This window comes from Mustelus asterias, chromosome 11 (assembly GCF_964213995.1).
Source record: "Mustelus asterias chromosome 11, sMusAst1.hap1.1, whole genome shotgun sequence".
NCBI lineage: Eukaryota > Metazoa > Chordata > Chondrichthyes > Carcharhiniformes > Triakidae > Mustelus > Mustelus asterias.
Window position 1 is genome coordinate 34,208,218 of NC_135811.1, and position 20,132 is coordinate 34,228,349.

The 20,132-nt window shown below is 42.7% G+C and overlaps 1 protein-coding gene across 1 annotated transcript in view; it reads right to left on the bottom strand.

The window, feature by feature from the left end:
* dhx32b (DEAH (Asp-Glu-Ala-His) box polypeptide 32b) overlaps positions 1–19,099 on the bottom strand; it is a 41,469-nt gene extending 22,370 nt beyond the window's left edge. Inside the window, exons 1-4 of the mRNA XM_078223419.1 lie at positions 18,174–19,099; positions 7,323–7,516; positions 5,488–5,872; positions 700–945 (exon numbers count right to left, since the gene is read on the bottom strand). Coding sequence (XP_078079545.1) covers positions 700–945; positions 5,488–5,872; positions 7,323–7,516; positions 18,174–18,461 — 1,113 coding nt within the window. The 5' untranslated portion in view covers positions 18,462–19,099. The remainder of the gene's footprint in view (positions 1–699; positions 946–5,487; positions 5,873–7,322; positions 7,517–18,173) is intronic.
* Between the last annotated feature and the right edge of the window lie 1,033 nt (positions 19,100–20,132).

Consider the following 20,132-nt stretch of genomic DNA (forward strand, 5'->3'; position numbering starts at 1 on the left):
TCAGCTGAGAGCCGCTGGAGTAGGTGCTAAATCCACAAAATGAGGATTTCTCAGTTCTCAAAGGAATATAGAGAATTCAAAATAGTCAACTGAATCGTGTCACCTTCTTTCTCCACAATGATTTCGGAAGTCACGTTTGTCTATTGTCTGGGAGCAGCTTTGCTTTCAGGACTGATAACGTCCCAGCCATTAGCTTTTTCAAAGGGTTATCATCCACGTTGCAGCTCTTGTGTCAGGAAGCCACTATCTGGGCAGACCCCGCAGGACCAGACATTTAAACTCTCTACTTACAGCAGCTGGAACCATAAAAGTGTGGCTTCTGCATGGATTCTCTGTGCTGCTGCCCTTTTATGTCTGCAGCACTGGGTTAGATGTGAAGGATCCTCCTTCAGAAGATTGTTCAAGGAAATTGGAGGGAAGCAAGTGTGCATTTTCTTGTCTGATCAGGTTGAAATAAAGTTTACGATCCTGATTTTAAGATCTGGGCTATTATCTGTATATGCTTTTCCTTAGGTTCTACTTTGTGTTCATCACTTGGGTTCTCTTTTATGTTCTGGTGCAAGAGAATATAAAAGCTTTTGGCCCGAATAGGTTTATAAACAACTGCCACTATGTAATATTCCATGTTTTGGAATACGGCGCACATACTTTTAATATACTCCTACTAAACAAAGTCAGTGATAGATGTGATGCACTCACGTTCCTTCTCTCCATGCCCACATCGATGACAAACTTCACATTCTCCACACAAAGTAAGGACTCTCCCATGCTTGTGGTCAACATCACTCTCCTTTTGTATCGCTTGGAGTTCTTCTCCAATATGGCACTTGGTCTGTCAATGTACCTATTCTGTTCTGGGTAAAAAGGAATTGGCTCTAGTCCGCCCAGCATTGGGTGCAGTTTAGAACCTTCTCGTCTGATTAGACTGTAGGCCTCATCAATTTCCTGCAGGTATGTAAATATGTAAATTCTGATAACTCGCAGCAAAAAACATTTACATAAATTAATTTTGCGTCCTTATTAACAATTGTTCAACCCATAAAGCATTCAGATTTGTTCCATGCCACGTACGACATGTTCTCAGCCCATCGGTTTTATGTTTGAACATTTTTTTGTAACCACCCAGTTGTAATGACATTGGTAGACAAACAAAAAGTTACTGTTCTATTTACCCTGCAGTAACCCTTGCTGAAAGTACATGCATATGCAGACATAGTTCTGATGCTAAATCTCATAAGGTCCAACAAGACTTAATGGCTCACAAATGAAGAATGGTTACTTTCAAGTGTTCAGGAATGCCAGAGGCACTTTTGGGACTGCACCCAACCATATGGTAAAAGAAAAAAAGCTGTAACAGAAGCTATAAAATTAAATAATAAACCTCAGACGTTCTCTCTTCATTATAAATATGAAGTTGCTTGGAATAAGATTGTTTGAATGTTTTTGTTTTACTAGAATGCACTGATGAAATCTCTTGGACAGGACAATCTGAGTGTACCTCCTTCAGATAACATCTGGAGGGAGTTGAAAATGCAATAGACAAGTTATATCCAACGTGCATACAAATATACCAATTAGGCCACTTGACCCTTCAAGCCTGCTCCACCATTCAATAAGATCAGGGCTGATCTGATTGTAACTTCAGCCCCACATTCCCGTCTACTGACAACCTTTCATGCCTTGTTAATCAAGAATCTATCTAGCTCTGCCTCAAAAGTATTCAGAGATTCTGCTTCCACTGCCTTTCGAGGAAGAGATTTCCAGAGACTTGCAACCCTCTGAAAGAAAGCGATTCTCCTCATCCTATCTTAAATGAAGAACCCATTATTTTTAAACAGTGACCCTTAATGCAATGTACTCAAGGAATACATATCTCTCAAATTACCAGTGCAATATATCCACCAGTGTCATTACAACTAGATAGAGTTTGTGGTATTACAGTTTTTTTCAAAGCAATGACGCTTCTATTCCCACAAGTAGGTGAATTCATTCTGCTTAGTGTACCACAGAGTGATACAGTATTGATTCTGTCAGGGAATACATACTGAAGCCTTATATTTTGATCAAATTGAGATACATAGGGATATAAGAAATTGCTAGATAAAAAAGATGGGGTCTACCTAGTTTCCCTTTTATCATCCTACTGGTTGCCCGATACAGCAATTGTGGAGTTGTTGCCTGGTCACTGTAATCAATCTCTATCAAGTCTACAACAAACCTGTACGAAGTGAGGAAAATGCCCAATCATAGAATACTTTGGGGATCGCTCTTCCCAAATGTGCTACACTTACCATAAGTCATGTTTTAAAGTACTCATATACAGCATAGCAAGATATTCCCTAAGCAAACTATCTAATTTGCATTTAAACAAATCAACTATATCTACCTCCATCACATTTCTAGGGAATCTCTTTTGTAGATTTGCCACTTCCTGGCTGAAATAATAAAGTTTAAAGTTTGTTTATTAGTGTCCCAAGTTGGCTCACATTAACACTGCAGTGAATTTACTGTGAAAATTCCCTAGTCGCCACACTCTGGCGCCTGTTTGTGTACACTGAGGGAGAAGTTAGCATGGCCAATGCACCTAACCAGCACATCTTTCGGCCTGTGAGAGGAAACCAGAGCACCTGGAGGAAACCCACGCAGACGTGGGGAATTTGTGCAGACTCCGCACAGACAGTGACCCAAGACAGGAATCGAACCTGGGTCCCTGGCGCACTGAGGCAGTAGTGCTAACCACTGTGCCACCCCTTTCACAGATTGATACTTTGAGATTTGAGTTTCAGGTGTTCTCGTCAAAATTCATCCCTTTAACAATAGCAACAACATCGGTCATTTATTTGCTGTTTGTGGGACCTTGCAGTGTTTTGCATCTGTCTAAAAAAGTGACTGTTTCCAACATAATTCAATGACTACTACACATTTGGGACATCACTTAAAGTACCACCCAAATTAATGACTTTATTCTATATAAAACTAATTGTAGTGTGATATAATATGCTGAAACAATTTTAAGTTTTAGTTTATTTATTAGTGTCACAAGTAGGCTTACATTAACACTGCAATGAAGTTACTGTGAAAATCCCCTAGTCACCACACTCCGGCGCCTGTTCGGGTACACAGAGGTAGAAGTTAACATGGCCACTGCACCTAACCAGCACATCTTTTGGTCTGTGGGAGAAAACCAAAGCACGCAGAGGAAACCCATGTAGATATGGGGGGAATGTGCAGACTCCGTCCAGACAGTGACCCAACCCGGGAATCTGACCCGGGTTCCTGGCCTTGTAAGGCAGCTAACCACTGTGCCAGCGTGCTGTCCTACAGTCACTTTCTGTTTTAGTTTAAATTGTTATTCTTCCTTTAGCTTTAATTTCAGTGGGATGGCAAAATAAGTTACAAATTGATTCCCACTTAAAGAGTTATAGTATGCAATGTCAGCATTAGGATATTTAACAAATAAATTGAAGCAGTTTAACAATTATTTGTATATTTTCAGAGAAGTAGAGTAATTTCTTGATCATCTGGCAATATCAGTTCCACAAGCACGAAACAATGTCATTGACTGAAACACAATTTGCATATTTAATGTAGAAAAATGTTCAAAGTAATTTTAGAGTGAAATGAAATAATTCATGGTATGACAGAGAAATAGACGTTAGGAGGGGTGTCTAAAAGTTTGGCTACAGCGTTAAGTATTAAGAGCGTCTTCAGGAAGCAAAGGAAGTTAAGAAGTTTAGAGGTGGAACTCTAGATTCTTGGCTTAGATGACTGAAGGCACAGCCCAACAATTGGATAAAGTTATAGGGGATGTACAAGAGGCCAGGGTTGGAAGAATCCAATGCTCTTGAAGGATTGTCGAGCTGGAAGAAGTTACAGAAATAGAGGGGCAAGGTCATAAAGGACTTCAAACATGTGGGTGAGTGTTTTAAAATTGAGACATTGTAGGAGTCAGTGTAGATTTGCATTGACCTTATGTGGCTTAAAATATAGGCAGCAGTGATTGAGACATGATTAAGCTTATGGAGGAACCAAGGACACAGGCTGGCCAGAACACTATTGAAATAGTCAAGCCTGGACATGGCAAAAGCATAGCTTAGCATTTCAGGAGCAGATGGACTGAGGCTGGAGTAATGATATAGGTAATACGGTCAGCCTAGGATCAAGTAGGACATGGACATTGAGTTGAAAACATTTTGTTTAACTGAGACAGTGGCTGGGGAATGGTGGATATCAGACAAATGAACTGATAACACAGAGGTGGTGAAGAGGTCAATACATGTGGAACCTGACTGCATTTCATAGCATGAAGGTGCCATGGGGTATCACATAGATATGAGAGAGATAGGAGCCAATGATAAATCCTTGGGAGACTGCAGAAGCAAAGGAACTGGGACAGGAACTTGACTTTATTGCCATGTATGGAATGCTGTTGTGAACAAAACGGCTGCTGCATTTACTGATATTTGATGTTATATAACTCTCCAACTCTCCTTTCACTGCCCTAAAATGGATCATGAATGCTGCAGCATGATAGGAGGTTCCTCGAGGCACCAAACTACTGCACTGTGCTGCCACACAGGAGACACATACAATATCCATGATACATGGATATTGTATCAAAATCGCACGTTGTCGACCCCAAGACAATGGGTGTCATTTCAAAGCTGGAACAAATCATTGACAATCAAAGAATCTGGCCTACAAATGTATCAAATAATTGAATATTTCAGAAGGAAGCTACTAAAAGCTACTAGGGCAGCACAGTGGTTAGCACTGCTGCCTCACAATGCCAGAGACCTGGGTTCGATTCTCGGTTTGGGCGACTGTCTGTGTGGAATTTGCATTTTCTCCTCGTGTCTGTGTGGGTTTCCTTCGGGTGCTCCAGTTTCCTCCCACAGTCCAATAATGTGCGGATTAGGTTGATTGGCTATGCTAAATTGCTCCTTAGTGCTAGGGGGATGTCAGGGGGATTAGTAAACTAAATATGTGGGGTTACGGGGATAGGGCCTGGGTGGGATTGTTGTCGGTGCAGACTCGATGGGCTGAATGGCCTCCTTCTGCACTGTAGGGATTCTATGATTCTATGAAAATCCAGAATGCCTTTCAGTCACCTACCTTTAAAACATAAGGCATATAATTTATTTTAAATTTATGTATATTACGTAAAATAAACGCATTAACTACAAGAAAAGGCCACAGTTTCATTACAATTCCATCTGAACGTTTCAGGGCAGAATAAGTTATTATAAGCGAACCTTGTAAAGGAAGGTATTGTTTTGATTGAAAATATTACACATCATTATTGTACTAAACAGAGAGGCAAGCACTGGAACATGTAATTTGTCTCAGTTATTCACAGCCAATGAATGATGTGTCTCATGAGTTCTTTGGTTGTTAGCTGCCATGTTAGTTGACCATTCACTAACTTTATTACTTTGTCTTATTAGGATAAATATATGGGAAAATAAATGCGAGCAACGAGCTTACCTTTTCACAAGATAGAAAAATTGCGACATCTCCCTCCTCCCTCGTATGGTGTATCTCGAACAGCAACCGAAGTGCAGGTAAGAAATAGCTTTCTTGAGGTATGCAACTGTAAACAACCTCGACGGGATACCTAATGGGCTCTTCATTTTCCACTTGTATTAGAGGAACATTGCCATAATGGCTATGCAGCTTACTGGACATATGAGGGGAAATTATTATTACGACTTTTAGTTCTGGCCTTTGTCTCACAATGTCTTTCAGAAGACCTAATAGCACATCCGTAGAAACAGTTCTTTTGTGAGTTTCATCTATAATGATAACTCGATAGTGTTCGAGTAGAGGGTCTGACATCATTTCCTGCAGTAGCATATCATCCGTGCTGTACCTGGAATCATAAGATATTGTTGTTTAGTAGTGTCTGAGTTTGCATTCAAAGCAAAAAATAACGGACTAAAAGCCACTCAGACTTCTACATAAGTTATTGGCGACTAGGGGATTTTCACAGTAACTTCATTGTCGTGTTAATGTAAGCCTATTTGAGACACTAATTAATAAATTTGAACTTTTAAAAAACTTTCCCCCCACAACAGAGCCTTTCATCACCTTTAAAACAGTAAATGCTATTCAGTAAAATTTTAAATGATGTTTAACTATGATTCAGGGGATGTTCTGTCAAGCAGTTTCTTTTCACCTTTGGGACTTGAGTTAGGCTCCAGCCCAAACTAATCGGTTGAAAGTCTATTTCTCCTTGCTGACACACAGGAAACAAAATCGGATATGCTAAATCCAGTTCCTAACAAGTAATGGACAACAAATGGACGTTTTTACTTGTAGGTTTTAAAGATTTCCAGTATAAGAAATGGAAATGTGCCACGGGAGTGCTGAATGCAGATAACTTTATGTCGCAATTAGCCCAAAATATATCTGAGCCCTTTTGATTGGCGACTAGGCTCTTCCCCGGGGACACAGTGCAGATGGGATCGATGTATCGCTGCTCAAAAGTCTCATCTAGTTCACCCCAATTATCAGGTTAAAAGCAGAAACCTGACCAAGTAGCCTTTCCTGCTACCAGGGAATAATGATGTGGAGAAAGCTTATGGTATTTGCTACCAAATAAACCTGTTGGACTTTAACCTGGTGTTGTGAGACATAATACCAGGGAATAACACAGTGTGCTCAAGTGTGAAATTGTATCGGGTGGGGGAAGAAAGATAATGGTAGTAAATTTTCTGAATTTCTGTGCTTTACTATTCCATTTAGATACCATAGACCTATATATAAACCGGACAAAGGACAGCAGTTACAGGTTAAACTGTCAAAGCACAAAACAGGGGATAGTGTTCGCATTGTTACATGTAAATGGTGACTTACTCCCAACTATTCATTTGCTTTCTAAGGTTATAAACATGATCAATTATCTGCATATGTGCAGCATGACTACATCTGACCGTATGAAAGTGAAAGCTTTCTCCCTGTTTAAAAGTACTTCTCTTTCTGCCTCAGGCAATTACAATTTGCGTAAAAGGTGTAATTACTTTTAATCAGTTTAAATATTTATGAAACACTTAATTTACTATTTTTGTGTTAGATTATCTCTATTTCTTTGTTCAATTTTTGTTTCAGTCCGATTTCCTTTTATCTTCCTCCCATTCTAATCCTTTCATTTTGTCCTGCTTGCATTCTATTGTGGATCCTTGTCAAGAGTAATGCAAATGATAAGGACCAGCATATGGCATCATTTGCTCGCAGAGGGACTTGCAGCTGCAGCAGCTTCCCATTTGCATCTGAGTCACGGTTCTGCAAGGGTCACCAAAAGTAGATGCAAGCACACAGACCTCAGGATGGTTTCATTGATGCAGCAGTTTTCAAATGGAATTATGTAGCCCACTTCATGCCCTATGTTGACATCCATTTCATCTGCCACGCGGAGGGCAAGGCCGACAGCCGTCTGCTTCTGCGTCTGTGTGCACACTACAACCCCATGCTGATACTTGGAAGAAAGACAATGTTCCGCACACCACTGTGGAATCTAAAAAAGAAAACAAAGGAAGCAATCAGGGCACTACTGCCTTCTAATGTGACACTTTACTATAGCACGGTTGGTCAGACAGCCAGGCACTTACAAATCCCAAAGTTCAATTGTTTCAGAAGAAACAAGTCATTCATTAATAAACTTTTGACCTACATCTGCAATAGAGGCATGGAAACGTCACTATGTACTTAGGTAGATAAAGTTTAAGTGTGTACAGACGTGGTTAGTACATATGGAAACAAATTGATGGCCATAAATCAAGATGGTAATTCTAACAGCTCGGATAGCCCTTCTAATAGGTCAGTGGCTTAATGCACAGTGCAGTAGCAAATCACACAATCGATCTGGGTACCAGATCTCTCTGATCTATAATGTTAGGTGATCTTAGCTGGGGTCCAGATCAAAACCAGTGAGCCTGTGCTGTGAAGAACCCCCAAGTGTGCTGCAAAAAGATACAAAATTCAATTAATTAAATAAAGCTAATCTTCATCTTCAGCTCTGTGGTTGGCACTTCCAAGACCCGATGTATCTTGGGCCGCCCGTGCGTGCGCCGACTGGGAAAGAGTGGCACACGCGTGGTTTAGATTGTTCATGTTGGTCAGGCTCATGCGAATGACCTACGGGACTTCTCACTGAAGATGAAGGTCCCGTGCACCTGCGCAAAAAGTGAAAACTCAAAAAGGGTGCAAAAACCTCGGGAGAAGCGAGAAAGACAGGGAGATGTTCAAAAAAAACAGAAGAGAGGACAGGGAGAAGTTAAAAAAGTAAAGGGAAGACGACAGAAGTTAAATCCTGCTGTACTGAGGCTTCTTCTTAATAACTACTCCGCAATCAGGCATCAGGGAACACAGCTCTTCGTTAGGTCCAGTTCCTCCACATTCCTTCTATGAAATTAGATATAGTTCTTGGGGCTGAGATCAAGGGATGGGGGAGCGGGGGGTGGAATCAGGATATTGAATATGATCAGCCATGATCATAATGAATGGCAGCAGGCTTGAAGGGCCGAATGGCCTGTTCCTGTTTCTAATTTCTATGTTTTCCAATCGTAGACTGCCCAATCTGGGCGGATCCCAACTGCTCGCCCCACACCCAAGGCCACATGACCCATTCACTTAAAATGACTATGCCCTAATTTCTCCATTGTTATATGTACGTACATTACATACATAACAACAGAGAAAATACGAGTTTTGCCTCAATTTTTTTTAATAGTATAGAGGTGTGCCATGACACATTAAAGATTGGAAACCAATGGTCTAGATGTACTATGAACAACCCCACTGTTCCTCAGATTACATGCTGATCTTTTCCTACCTATTCCTGCCAAAGTTAAGCCTAAACGAGTCTCTTATAGTTCTCCTCAGCTTAAAACTACCTCACCACACATTATATGACTTTTGGCATTAACGTTGCCTTAGGTTCTTTACTGTTATTTTTGCAATGCTGCTATTCTGCTTTACCTAATGAGATGTTGACCTCATTTACCTTTTAAATTATGAGTTTGAGTTACTCCACTTTGCTCATCATCCTTCTTTTTCTGGCACCTCCCCCCCCCTTCACCCCCACCCCTGTGCAATTAAACAACTAACTGGAGGAGGAAGCTTCACAAATACCTCCTTGGGGAGCCCAGCACATCAGTGCAAAAGATAAGGCTGAAGCATTTGCACCAATCTTTGGCCAGAAGTGCCGAGTGTATTATCCATCTTGGCCTCCTCCTACAGTTCCCAGCATCACAGATGTCAGACTTCAGCCAATTCAATTCACCACAGGATATCAAGAAACAACTGAAGGCACTGAATAATGAAAAGGCTATGAGCCCTGACAACATTCCGCAATAGTACATAGCTCCAGCTACGACATTAGCGAACTTTTCCAGTAAATCCTCAACACTCACATCTAACCTGCAATGTGCAAAACTGCCGAGGAATGACCTGCCCACAAAAAGCAGGACAAATCCAACCTGGCCAATTACCACCCCACCAGTCAAACTCAACATTTGAACATACAAATTAGGAACAGGAGTAGGCCACTCAGCCCTTCAAACCTGCTCCGTCATTCAATAAGATCATGGTTGATCTGATTGTAACTTTAAACCCACATTCCTGCCGACCCTCGATAACATTTCAGTACCTTGAGAATCAAGAATCTATTTAGTTCTGCCTTAAAAGTGTACAGGGAAGAGTTTTCCCATCTCGCCTGCCATGGGAGTCGTAGCGGGCAGGACATGAACCATGCAAAGGTCTGTTGACCTCGGATGGGAATTTCTGGCCTTGGGGCGAGCACGGCGGGAAAATCCCGCCGTCAGACTCTGCTTCCACTGCCTCTTCAGGAACAGAGTTCCAAAGACCTACAAATCTTCAGAGAAAAGATTTCCCCTCATCTTTGTCTTTAATGAGCGACCCCTTATTTTTAAAGTGACCCCTAGTTCTAGATTGTCCCACAACAGGAAACGTTCTCTCCACATTCACCCTGTCAAGACCTCTCTGGACCCTAAAAGGTTTCAATCAAATCCCTTCTTACTCTTCTAAACTCCACTGGCTACAACCCTAACCCGTCCAACCTTTCCCCATAAGATGACCCATCTATTCCTGGTATTAGCCTACTAAACCTCTGAACTGCTTCCAATGTATTTACATATTTACTTAAATAAGGAGACCAATACTGTACACAGTGCTTCAAATTAGTCTCACCCGTGCCCTGTACAACTGAAGCATAATTTCCCTACTTTTATAATCAATTGCCCTTACAGTAAACAATAACATTCTATTAACTATCCTAATTTCTTGTTGTACCTGCATACTAGCCTTTTGTGATTCATGCATTAGGACACCCAGATCTCACTGAATCTCAGAGCTCTGCAATCTCTCACCATTTAGATAATAAGCTTATTTTTATTCTTCTTATAAAAATGGAGAATTTCACATTTTTCCACATTCTACTCCATTTGCCAGATCTTTGCCCACTAACTTGAACTATCCATAACCCTTTGTAGCCTCCTTACATCCTTTTCACAATTTACATTCCTATCTACTTTTGTGTTGTCAGCTAATTTAGCAACCATACCTTTGGTTCTTTTATTATTCATCCAAGTCAATTATAAAAATTGTAAAAGGTCAAAGCCCCAGCACGCATCCCCGTCGCACACCACATATTACATCCTGCCAACCAGAAAAAAATCCATTTGTGCCAACTTTCTTTTTCCTGTTATTTAACCAATGTTCTATCCATGCCAATAATTACCCCATGCAAAATGACCTTATATTTTCTGCAATAACCTTTGATGTAGCACCTTACCAAATGCCTTCTGGGAATCTAAGTACAGTACATCCAACAGTTACCCTTTAACCACAGCACATGTGACTCCTTTAAATAACTCCAATAAATTTGTTAAACATGATTTTCCTTTCACAAAACCATGTTGACTCTGCCTAATTGCCTTGAATTTTTCTAAGTGTCCTGCTATAATACCTTTAATGATAGCTTTTAATATTTTCCCTATGACAAATATTAGGCCTCCTGGCCTATAGTTTCCTGTCTCCCTCCCTTTTTGAATAACAAGTTAAATGTACTATTTTCCAATCTAATGGAGCCTTCCCTGAATCTAGGGAATTTTGGAAAATTAAAACAAATGTGATTAACTATCTCCCTAGTCAGTTCTTTCAAAACCAGAGGATGAAGTCCATTTGGACCCCAGGGATTTGTTACCCCACAAACTCAACAATTTGCTTAATACTATTTCTCTGGTGACTGTATTCTTCCTGGGTTCTCCCCTCCCTTCCGTTTCCTGATTTAATTGGCACTTAGTCAGCAATAACTTGCTCACTAATGCTCAGCTTGGGTACCACCAGGCCTACTCAGCTCCTGACTGCATTGCAGCCTTAGTCTAAACATGGACAAAAGGGCTGAACTCAAGAGGTGAGGTGGGAGTAATTGCCCTTGACATTTGACAGCGTGTGGCATCAAGAAGCCCAGGCAAAACTGGAGTCAATGGGAATCAGAGTGAAAACTCTGCACTTGCACAAAAGAAGGTGGTGGTGGTTGTTGAAGGTCAACATTCAGGCTTGGGCTGATAAATGGCAAATAACATTTGCTCCACACAGGTGCCAGGCAATGACCATCTTCAACAAGAGAAAATCCAACATCTCCCCTTGACATTGATATATTAGTATCACTGAATCCTTCACTAACAATATCCTGAGGTTGCCACTGACCAGAAGTTGAACTGGACTAGCGATGTGAATACTGTGGCTACAAGAGCAGGTCAGAGGCTGGGGATTCTGCAGACAGTAACTCATCTCTTGACTTCCCATAACTTGTCCACCATCTGCAAGGCACCAGGCAGGAGTGTGATGGAATACTCTCCACTTATCTGGATGGGTGCAGCTCCAACAACACCCAAGGAGTTTGACACCATCCAGGACAAAGCCATCTGTTTGATTGGCACCCTAGTCACCACCTTCAACATCCAGTCTCTTCACTTCTGACGCACAGTGACGGCAGTGTGTACCATCTACAAATGTACTGCAGGAACTCACCAAAACTCTTTAGACAGCACCTTCCAAAACAGTGACCTTTACCACCAAGAGGGAAAAGGGCTGCAGATGCACGGGAATACCACTCCCTGCAAATTCTCCTCCACAACACCCTGACTTGAAAATATACAACCATTCCTCTGTTGCTCGGTCAAAATCCTGAAATTCACTCCCTAACAGCACTGTGAGTGTACCTACACCACACAGACAAAAGCAGCTCACCACAATTAGGAATGGACACTAAAAATGTGAGTCCAGCTGGCATTGCACATATCCCATGAAATAATTTTTAAAACCATAAAACCAGTAACTGGCTCAAATTCTGGAGATTTAATAAAATGCTCTAAAAAAATGGTGCTAAAGGGTTGAAATGTTTTCAGGTTTGGAATGAACACAATGGCCTGGATTTTAAGCCTGTTGGGCAGCCTGGGTGTGCAGGCCCACAGCAGGTGTGGAAATTGCTCCTGGGTGGACATTACCACAGCAAGGCAATTTCACTCCGGCTGGCCAATGAAGACCCACCCATTGTGAAACCCGTCCCTTGAGCGGTCGGGACATCGGGGTGGTCGGCTCCAGGTCCAATGGTGACCCGGAGTGTCTTTATTAAGTCGGCAGCTCCCTGAAAGATGACTGGAGTTGGAGAGGAGTGTCTGGGATCTCGCTGGAAGATAACTGCTGACCTTACTCTTTGTGGCCTCAGCACCCGGTAGGCATGACAGGTGGGTGGATAGGTCCAATGGGCATCTTGCATTCCCCCCCCCGCCTCCCCTGTTTTTCAGATGAATGTCTTGGAGTACAGATGAAGGTCATGGCTGGGTGGGACATTTTGATGCCACGGGATGGTAGGAGGGCACCACATCTGACCAAGGAGGCCTGGGCAGAGATGGCAGCCCCAGTCGGTGCTATGATATGGTCTGTAGCACAAGGCTCCAATGCCACTGCCAGCGAGGGGGAGTGGGGACACACCAAGACACAGCACTCGCAAATGACTGTGAGCACAAGAGGGACTTTTCATAGGTGCTCTTCTGTTTTGTCTTTATTTGTTAAGTTTCTTCCTGGTGTGACTGTTCACACTTTATAATGTTGTTTGTTGTCTGTGAATACCAAGAGTATATAAATGTTGCCTTTATGTTAATTGTTTCACAGGTGCAGGGCATGCCAGTCTCTCAAGCTGATTGTGAGGGGCTGTAAACTTTATTGCACAGATCATGCGTGGACTTTGGGTTCAATGGAACAGCTCATTGCAAACATCAGATAAGAAGACAGTGCCCCTGGAATGAGGTGGAAACAGTGCCTTGGCAGCCTAGCTGAAGGTGTGTTGAATCAAGGCCTTGCTATTATCCCTGTCTCCCTGAATGTTCCAGAAGTCTGCCACCATGTCTTAACCATGTTATTTCTGGGCTTCTCTTCCAATCCACCACTGGAGTCATCAACTGCAGCCTATGGAGCTGCCTCAATATCCTCATCCTTTAATGGGACTCCGTTGTCAGAGCCGATTGTGGAGAGTGCAGCTCTGGAGGATTTTGCAATGCTTTCCCGGAGCTGTCCAGGTATCTGAACCTCATCTTCAGCAGACCAATGGTCTTTTCTACCATGGCTTTTGTGGAGGAGTGACTCCTATTATACCTTACCTCTGCCAGTCTGTCCTCAGGTGCCAGAGAGGCATCATAAAAACACTTTTTCAATGTCACCCAGCAGCCATCCATCCAGCTGAGCTGGAGCAACAAACAGCCTTGGCAGCTGGGAGCGTCGCAGGCTGTGTGCACCATGAGATACCTTGCACCGACTTTCAGAATCTGCATCTTGTGGTCACAAACTATTTGTACCTTCATGGCGTGGAAGTCCTGTTCATGAAAGCACGTGGCTCACCCACTGGTGGCCATATGAGTGCAGTCAATGGCAAGCAGGATGTGTGGGAACCCTGCAATCGCAGTGAAGCCTCTGGCTCACTCAGCTTGGTTGGCCTTGTCCATCCATGATGGATAAAAATGTTATGACCTGTCTGAACAGAGCATCAGTGACCAGCCTGATGCAACTGTGGACAGCAGATTGGGACACTTCGCATAGATCCCCCACTGACCCCTGGAAAGAACCGGAGGCATAGAGGTTCTGGTGTGCTGTGACCTTTGCAGCGCTTGGCATGGGGTTGCCACCCTCACAGTTTGAAGTGATCTCTGGCCCTAGCATCTGACATATGGAGGTCACAGTCTCCCTGGAGAGGCAGAACCTCCTTCAGCACCTCTGACAAGCTGTCATAGTTGGATCGCTACCTGTAATCTGATTGCAGGATAGTGGCGTCTTCTGCAGCCACTCCCACCTTGCACTCCATGCTGGCCCTGCGCCCTCTGTTTCTGCATCTCCCCTGCCACAGATCACTCCCTTGGACGCTGCCTGCAGGTACCTGACCTCCATGCCTTCTGCCCCTGTCTTCCTCCTCAAAGGAACTCCCATCAGTGGAGTTAGCAATCTCCATCACCAGGGAGACAGCAAGCAGTCTGGTGACTGAAGGGCCCACATGGTATAAACCTTCCAGAAGCCTTGGAGACACCAAGTCCTGAAACAAAGGCTAGCGATGCAAAGACTGAAGTTGAAAACTGAGATAAAACTGTCAAGTTTCACTAAGTGACCACCAGCAACAAATTATCTCCCGAACTCCTCACTACTCCCAATGGCAATGCTCTGGACTCAATTTATCCACTTACCTGATGAAGGGGCAGCACTCCGAAAGCTAGTGGCTTTTGCTACCAAATAAACTGGTTGGACTTTAACCTGGTGTTGTGAGACTTCTTACTCAATTTATCCCACCATGGAATACATCATGGAAAAAAAACGCATTGTCCGCCTGCCCATTTTGCCTGTGACATGTGCAAAATCGCCAGGGCAATGGAAAATTGCAGTCAATAGGCTTTTTAATGGATTTAATTCACCTTTTAATTGTCAGCGGATGTAGTTCCAACTCCTATGTGCACCCACTGACCTCAGTATTGCAGGCTAAAAGCAAATTACTATGGATGCTGGAAAGCTCTGACAAAGGGTCATCTGGACTCGAAACGTCAGCTCTTTTCTCTCCTTACAGAAGCTGCCAGACCTGCTGAGATTTTCCAGCGTTTACTCTTTGGGTTCAATATTGCAGGGTGTGCACCATGAGATTTGGACACACAACTGACTGCAGAACGTCAAATTCAGGCCCATATATTTTTGCAGAAAAATATTTAACTTATCCAATTCTATGCAGCAAGATATGAGTTGCCAATAAAAAAAATGCTTTAAATATAATCGCTGCTGTCAGTTAGTAGAAAATAATTGGCTTTGAAACCAGTTGTCCCTGTTAGCATGCAATCTATAAGCAAACTTACCTAGAATGCTAGAAAGAATACAGGGTCAGGATCAAATGAATGTAGCTTTATATTTTCAGAAATAAATTCTCAAAAGCATTTATAACTTTGGGACATGGATATAAGCAGTTTTTATCTACTATATTTTGTTACAAATTCATATCAATGTGAATTATTTAAAAAAAGAGTTGAAATACAAAAACTAATCAACTTTTAAAGCGCCCAACATTTTTATCTTTGCTCATTTTAGAAAAAGTGAAATGGAAATAAAGTGTGACATATTCTCGGTGCAAAGTGGCAACAGCCTGTTTTTTTTTTTCTGGTTTACCACTGACCCCAGCATTCGTGCAAAAAGAAATACTTGTGAAAAGCAAACTGGGAATTGGATGCAAACAAGCACGCAACAGGTCAATGACCTGGACATAACATTGGAGTATTACATGAGGTGACTGTGACTGAGGTACGTTTGCCAGCTGGCCCACTAAGATCTGTAGGGGTAGTCAACCATCTACTCAGAGAGGTCAATCTGCTGTCAACTTTCATGCATCCGGGACCTTCTACAAGAGACATCACAGAAGTCAGCTACTGTCTTTTTGCATTTGGACAACTAATAACATTCTAAAATGCGCAAAGAATGACAAACAGTGCACATTCAATAAAGATCTGTTTCAAATCTGTTTTTCAGTGCTTACGGTGTATATATTTAATGTGATTTTTGCGAGTTATCCTAAACCTTTAAAAAGCATTCACAAGAGATGCCCCAACTTTGTTTATAACTTGTGTAGCTGAGATCGCCAATGGAGATGGTCAATGATAGCGTGCAGTGTATACCTTCCCATTCACAGGGAATGAAGGCATTCAAATTCCTCATCGTAGCCACCTTTCAATGTGTGCAAGCAACTGTAATGCTCTTATACTAGCTTCTATCTGAAAGCAGGCCAAGATCTATACTCCTATACAACTCAACTGGAGCATGCTGAACTTGGAAAAGCTGGTCCTTCGTGAGTCATCAGTATTGTTACCCATATTTTTGTTGGTACCTGCTTCAAATGGAGGTGGTGGTCTGGCACTATTCAGATACACCGTGCTGGGATCACTTTGCTCGATGGAGAGCAAATTAGCATTGTAAATACATAAAAGCAAGAAATACAGAACGATACAACATAGGAGTACATATCCAATTGGGTAGTGAAACACTACTACAAGCTGCATCATATGCACTTGCATGTAAATGACGTGTATGGACAAATTAGAATGGTTCAGCATAGAAAGTGGCCATTCAGCCCATTGTGTCTTTGCTCTTTGAGAGAACTATGCAATTCATCCCGGTTCCCAGCTGTTTCACCGTAGCACTGCAAATTTCTCCTTTTTAAGTATATACCCAATTTCCTTTCTCAAGTTATTACCAAATCTGTTTCTACCAGCATTTCAGGTAGAATCATAGAATCCCTACAGTGCAGATGGAGGCCATTCAGCCCATCACGTCTGCACCGACCACAATCCCACCCAGGCCCTATCCCTGTAACTCTTCATATTTACCCTGCTAATCTCCCTGACATTAGGGTTAATTTAGCACGACCAATCAACCTAACCCGCACATCTTTGGTAGTGCAACCAGTTCCTAACAACCAATCTGATGCAACTTATCATGCAATTCACACAATCAATATGGTACACGGACATCACACACTTCACGTCTCTTTCCACATAAATTAACGGGCGTTTTCTCATATGAAATGAACCACTTTATAACTGGGGTTGAAATCCCACAAATGAATAAGAAAAAAATCTGACCAAACAAAATCGTTATTTGACATATCCTTATCAACAAGTTTCTGTCTACATCTTTAATGACTATATTTCTTCATATTCATACACATTATGTGTTACCACTTTACAATAGTATTACCATTTTGCATCAACCCCTTTGTAATAAAGGAGATTACAACACTGTCCAATCCTCCAACCAGGTCATCAGTAGTTGTGACAAGTTCATAGTCTGATGAACAATGCTACCTCATTGCAAAGAGGTCACCCATCCCCAGCTTGCTTGTTTTTCTCATCAGCAATGACACTGGCAAATCTACTTCTCAACTAAATTGTGCCATTTCTCTTAAAAATAACTGGCTTAACAAACTTGGACATCATACAAGAGACTCATTGGTTACTTCAGAGACATTACAACAGAAACATTATTACTTTTTGATGGCTGCTGTGTTACTGCTAACAAAATCAGGCTACACATTTCTAAACTACACATTCCTATTAATTGGAATTTTAAAAACACACATTTAAAAAGTCTTCCAGGTAACATAAGCAGTACACCATGTATGAGATCCAAGTGAAAATCATCTCCAAATGTGCTTCATGTTTCAATAAATGGAAAATATCGCCACGTTTAGTTAAACACTGAAAGGATTCCCAGAAAAATATAACATGTTATCATTACTGATTAACACGTCGTAAACACTTGCTCAAATTATCTGGATGTTGGCACAGTGCAAACAAACCACAAAACATGTATTGTGTTTCCTTCTGCCAGAGTTGCTCTTTCAACGCCAGCCTTATCATTAAGGTCAGGTCAGCAAAAATAATGTGTTTGGACAACCTTAGTTAGAAACGGAATGGTTTATCTGAAGGTTTCCCCATGCCCCAAACCTTTTGAAAACATTGGCGCCTTTTTCAAAGCTCAGTTTGCGGTCATTACAACCACGCAGAAAAGAGGATTAAGTAGAGGTTTATTCCTGCCGTTATGTTTAACTTTATATTAAAGTTGGTTGTTCTTACCTGGCTGCTCTTGCCGATCCTGGCGTTTCCAGATAGGATGATAAAGTGATGTTTCGCTAAACTCGCCATGAAGGCGCTCTTAGCTTGCCACACCGGTAGCTGTTTCCTTTCCCGCAGCAGTTTGTAATAGCGGGAGGAATAGGGCAGCCCATCAAAGGGGTTCAGTTCCAGCTCCGTATCGCAGAGTAAAACTTCATCCTCACTGTCGGACCCAAACTCCTCGGGGAAAGTTTGCCTGTCCGAGAACGATGGGACGTTCTGGCTTGTCTGGAGTTGTACAGCAGCCATGGCAGCAGCAGTGTCAATGGGGGAGAATTATCACACCCAATTCCCTTCGGTTTGTCCTGTTAGTACCTGGTCCTGTAACGAGTTAAAAATCCGCACCATCTCCTGCTACAGTTCGCAGCCACTCCACACTCTCTCCCGTCCTCTATTTTGGCAGCGATCGTCTGCAAACTAAATTAACATTTATTTGCAAATCGACTGTTTAAAGGTATTGCTAGAAAACAACTTTCTCCCCCCTTTTTTTCTCCCTCTTGTTAGTTTTAAAGTGGCCAGATTTCCCTCCATCCCAGCCCACGTGTCGGGCTATTGACTGGCTGAATAGTCCGGGCTAAACGAGAGAGTATTGTGCAGAATAATACGGTCATGTGGGCCATTTAATCTCTGCACAATGCCGGTCGGGGAAATGCTTGTTGGAAAGTGCAGAGTGTGAAAGCTTTAATTGGTCTCCCAGTCACCGGCTGCACAAACACATCTGTCACAGGAGCGGCTGGCCAAGGGGCTGAAAGAAATGCAAATCATCACTCTCTGCTTGCTCTGAATGTGAATCACATCACATTGTGTTTGTGCTGCCGCAACCCGGGAGCCCACTGCACCGGGGGCACGTTACCTCTTCCCCAGAGAGTCACCTTCCCCAAGTCAGTAACCAACATGCTGCCTTAGCCTTCATATCTACCCACAAAGTAAACAATGCAACTTAATTTAACTTACACCATAAAAAAAAATCATAGGATCATATAATCCTGCCTGTGGCACCACACCTGGTTCTGCTGTAGGGCAGGGTCGGGCAAAGAGCAAGCGAGCAGTAGTAATAGGGAACTCGCTAGTTAGAGGCACAGACAGGCGTTTCTGCGGCCACAATCGAGACTCCAGGATAGTGTGTTGCCTCCCTGGTGCCAGGGTCAGGGACGTCACTGAGCGATTGCAGGACATTAATGGGGAGGGTGAGCAGTCAGAGGTGTTGTACATATTGATACCAACGACATAGGTAGGAAAAGGAATGACATCCTGAACTGTGAGTATAGAGAGTTTGTGTGGTGAACCATCGTTGGTTACCACTGTGGGGTTATTCCAATGTTACTGTTGGGTTAGGGTGTTGCCACTGTGGGGGTTGTTATAATGTTGTTGGGTTAGGGTGTTTACACTGTGGGATTAATATACCTGTGGTGGATGCTGTTATGGCACATCCCGGTCGGGCCCCGCCTCCTGGGGAGAGGTATAAGACCCTCTGCTCAGGCGGGACCCCTCCAGTCTGGATTGGTGTACTCGTGTTAGATAGTTCCATTGTTTGTGAATAAAAGCCTTCAATCGCTGAAGCCTTGTACCTCGTGCTTGATTGTCGCGCATCAATTTTATTGACAAACACAAAACTCTCGACAGTAAAGAGAGTATGGAGCAAATGCTGAAACCAGAGCGTCTGACGCTGGACCCACGTGCGGTCGGTGCCTCTAACACCTTCGACCACTGGCTGAAGTGTTTCGAGGACTACCTGGCGGCCTCTGCAGCAGTTACTACGGACGACGACAAACTCCAGGTCCTCCACGCGAGGGTAAGCGACACGGTCTCTCTTGCGATTCGTGCGGCCACCACTTACCCGAGGGCCATCGAGCTCTTGAAGAAACGATACACGAGACCACCCAACGAGATTCACGCTCGTTACCTCCTTGCTACACGACG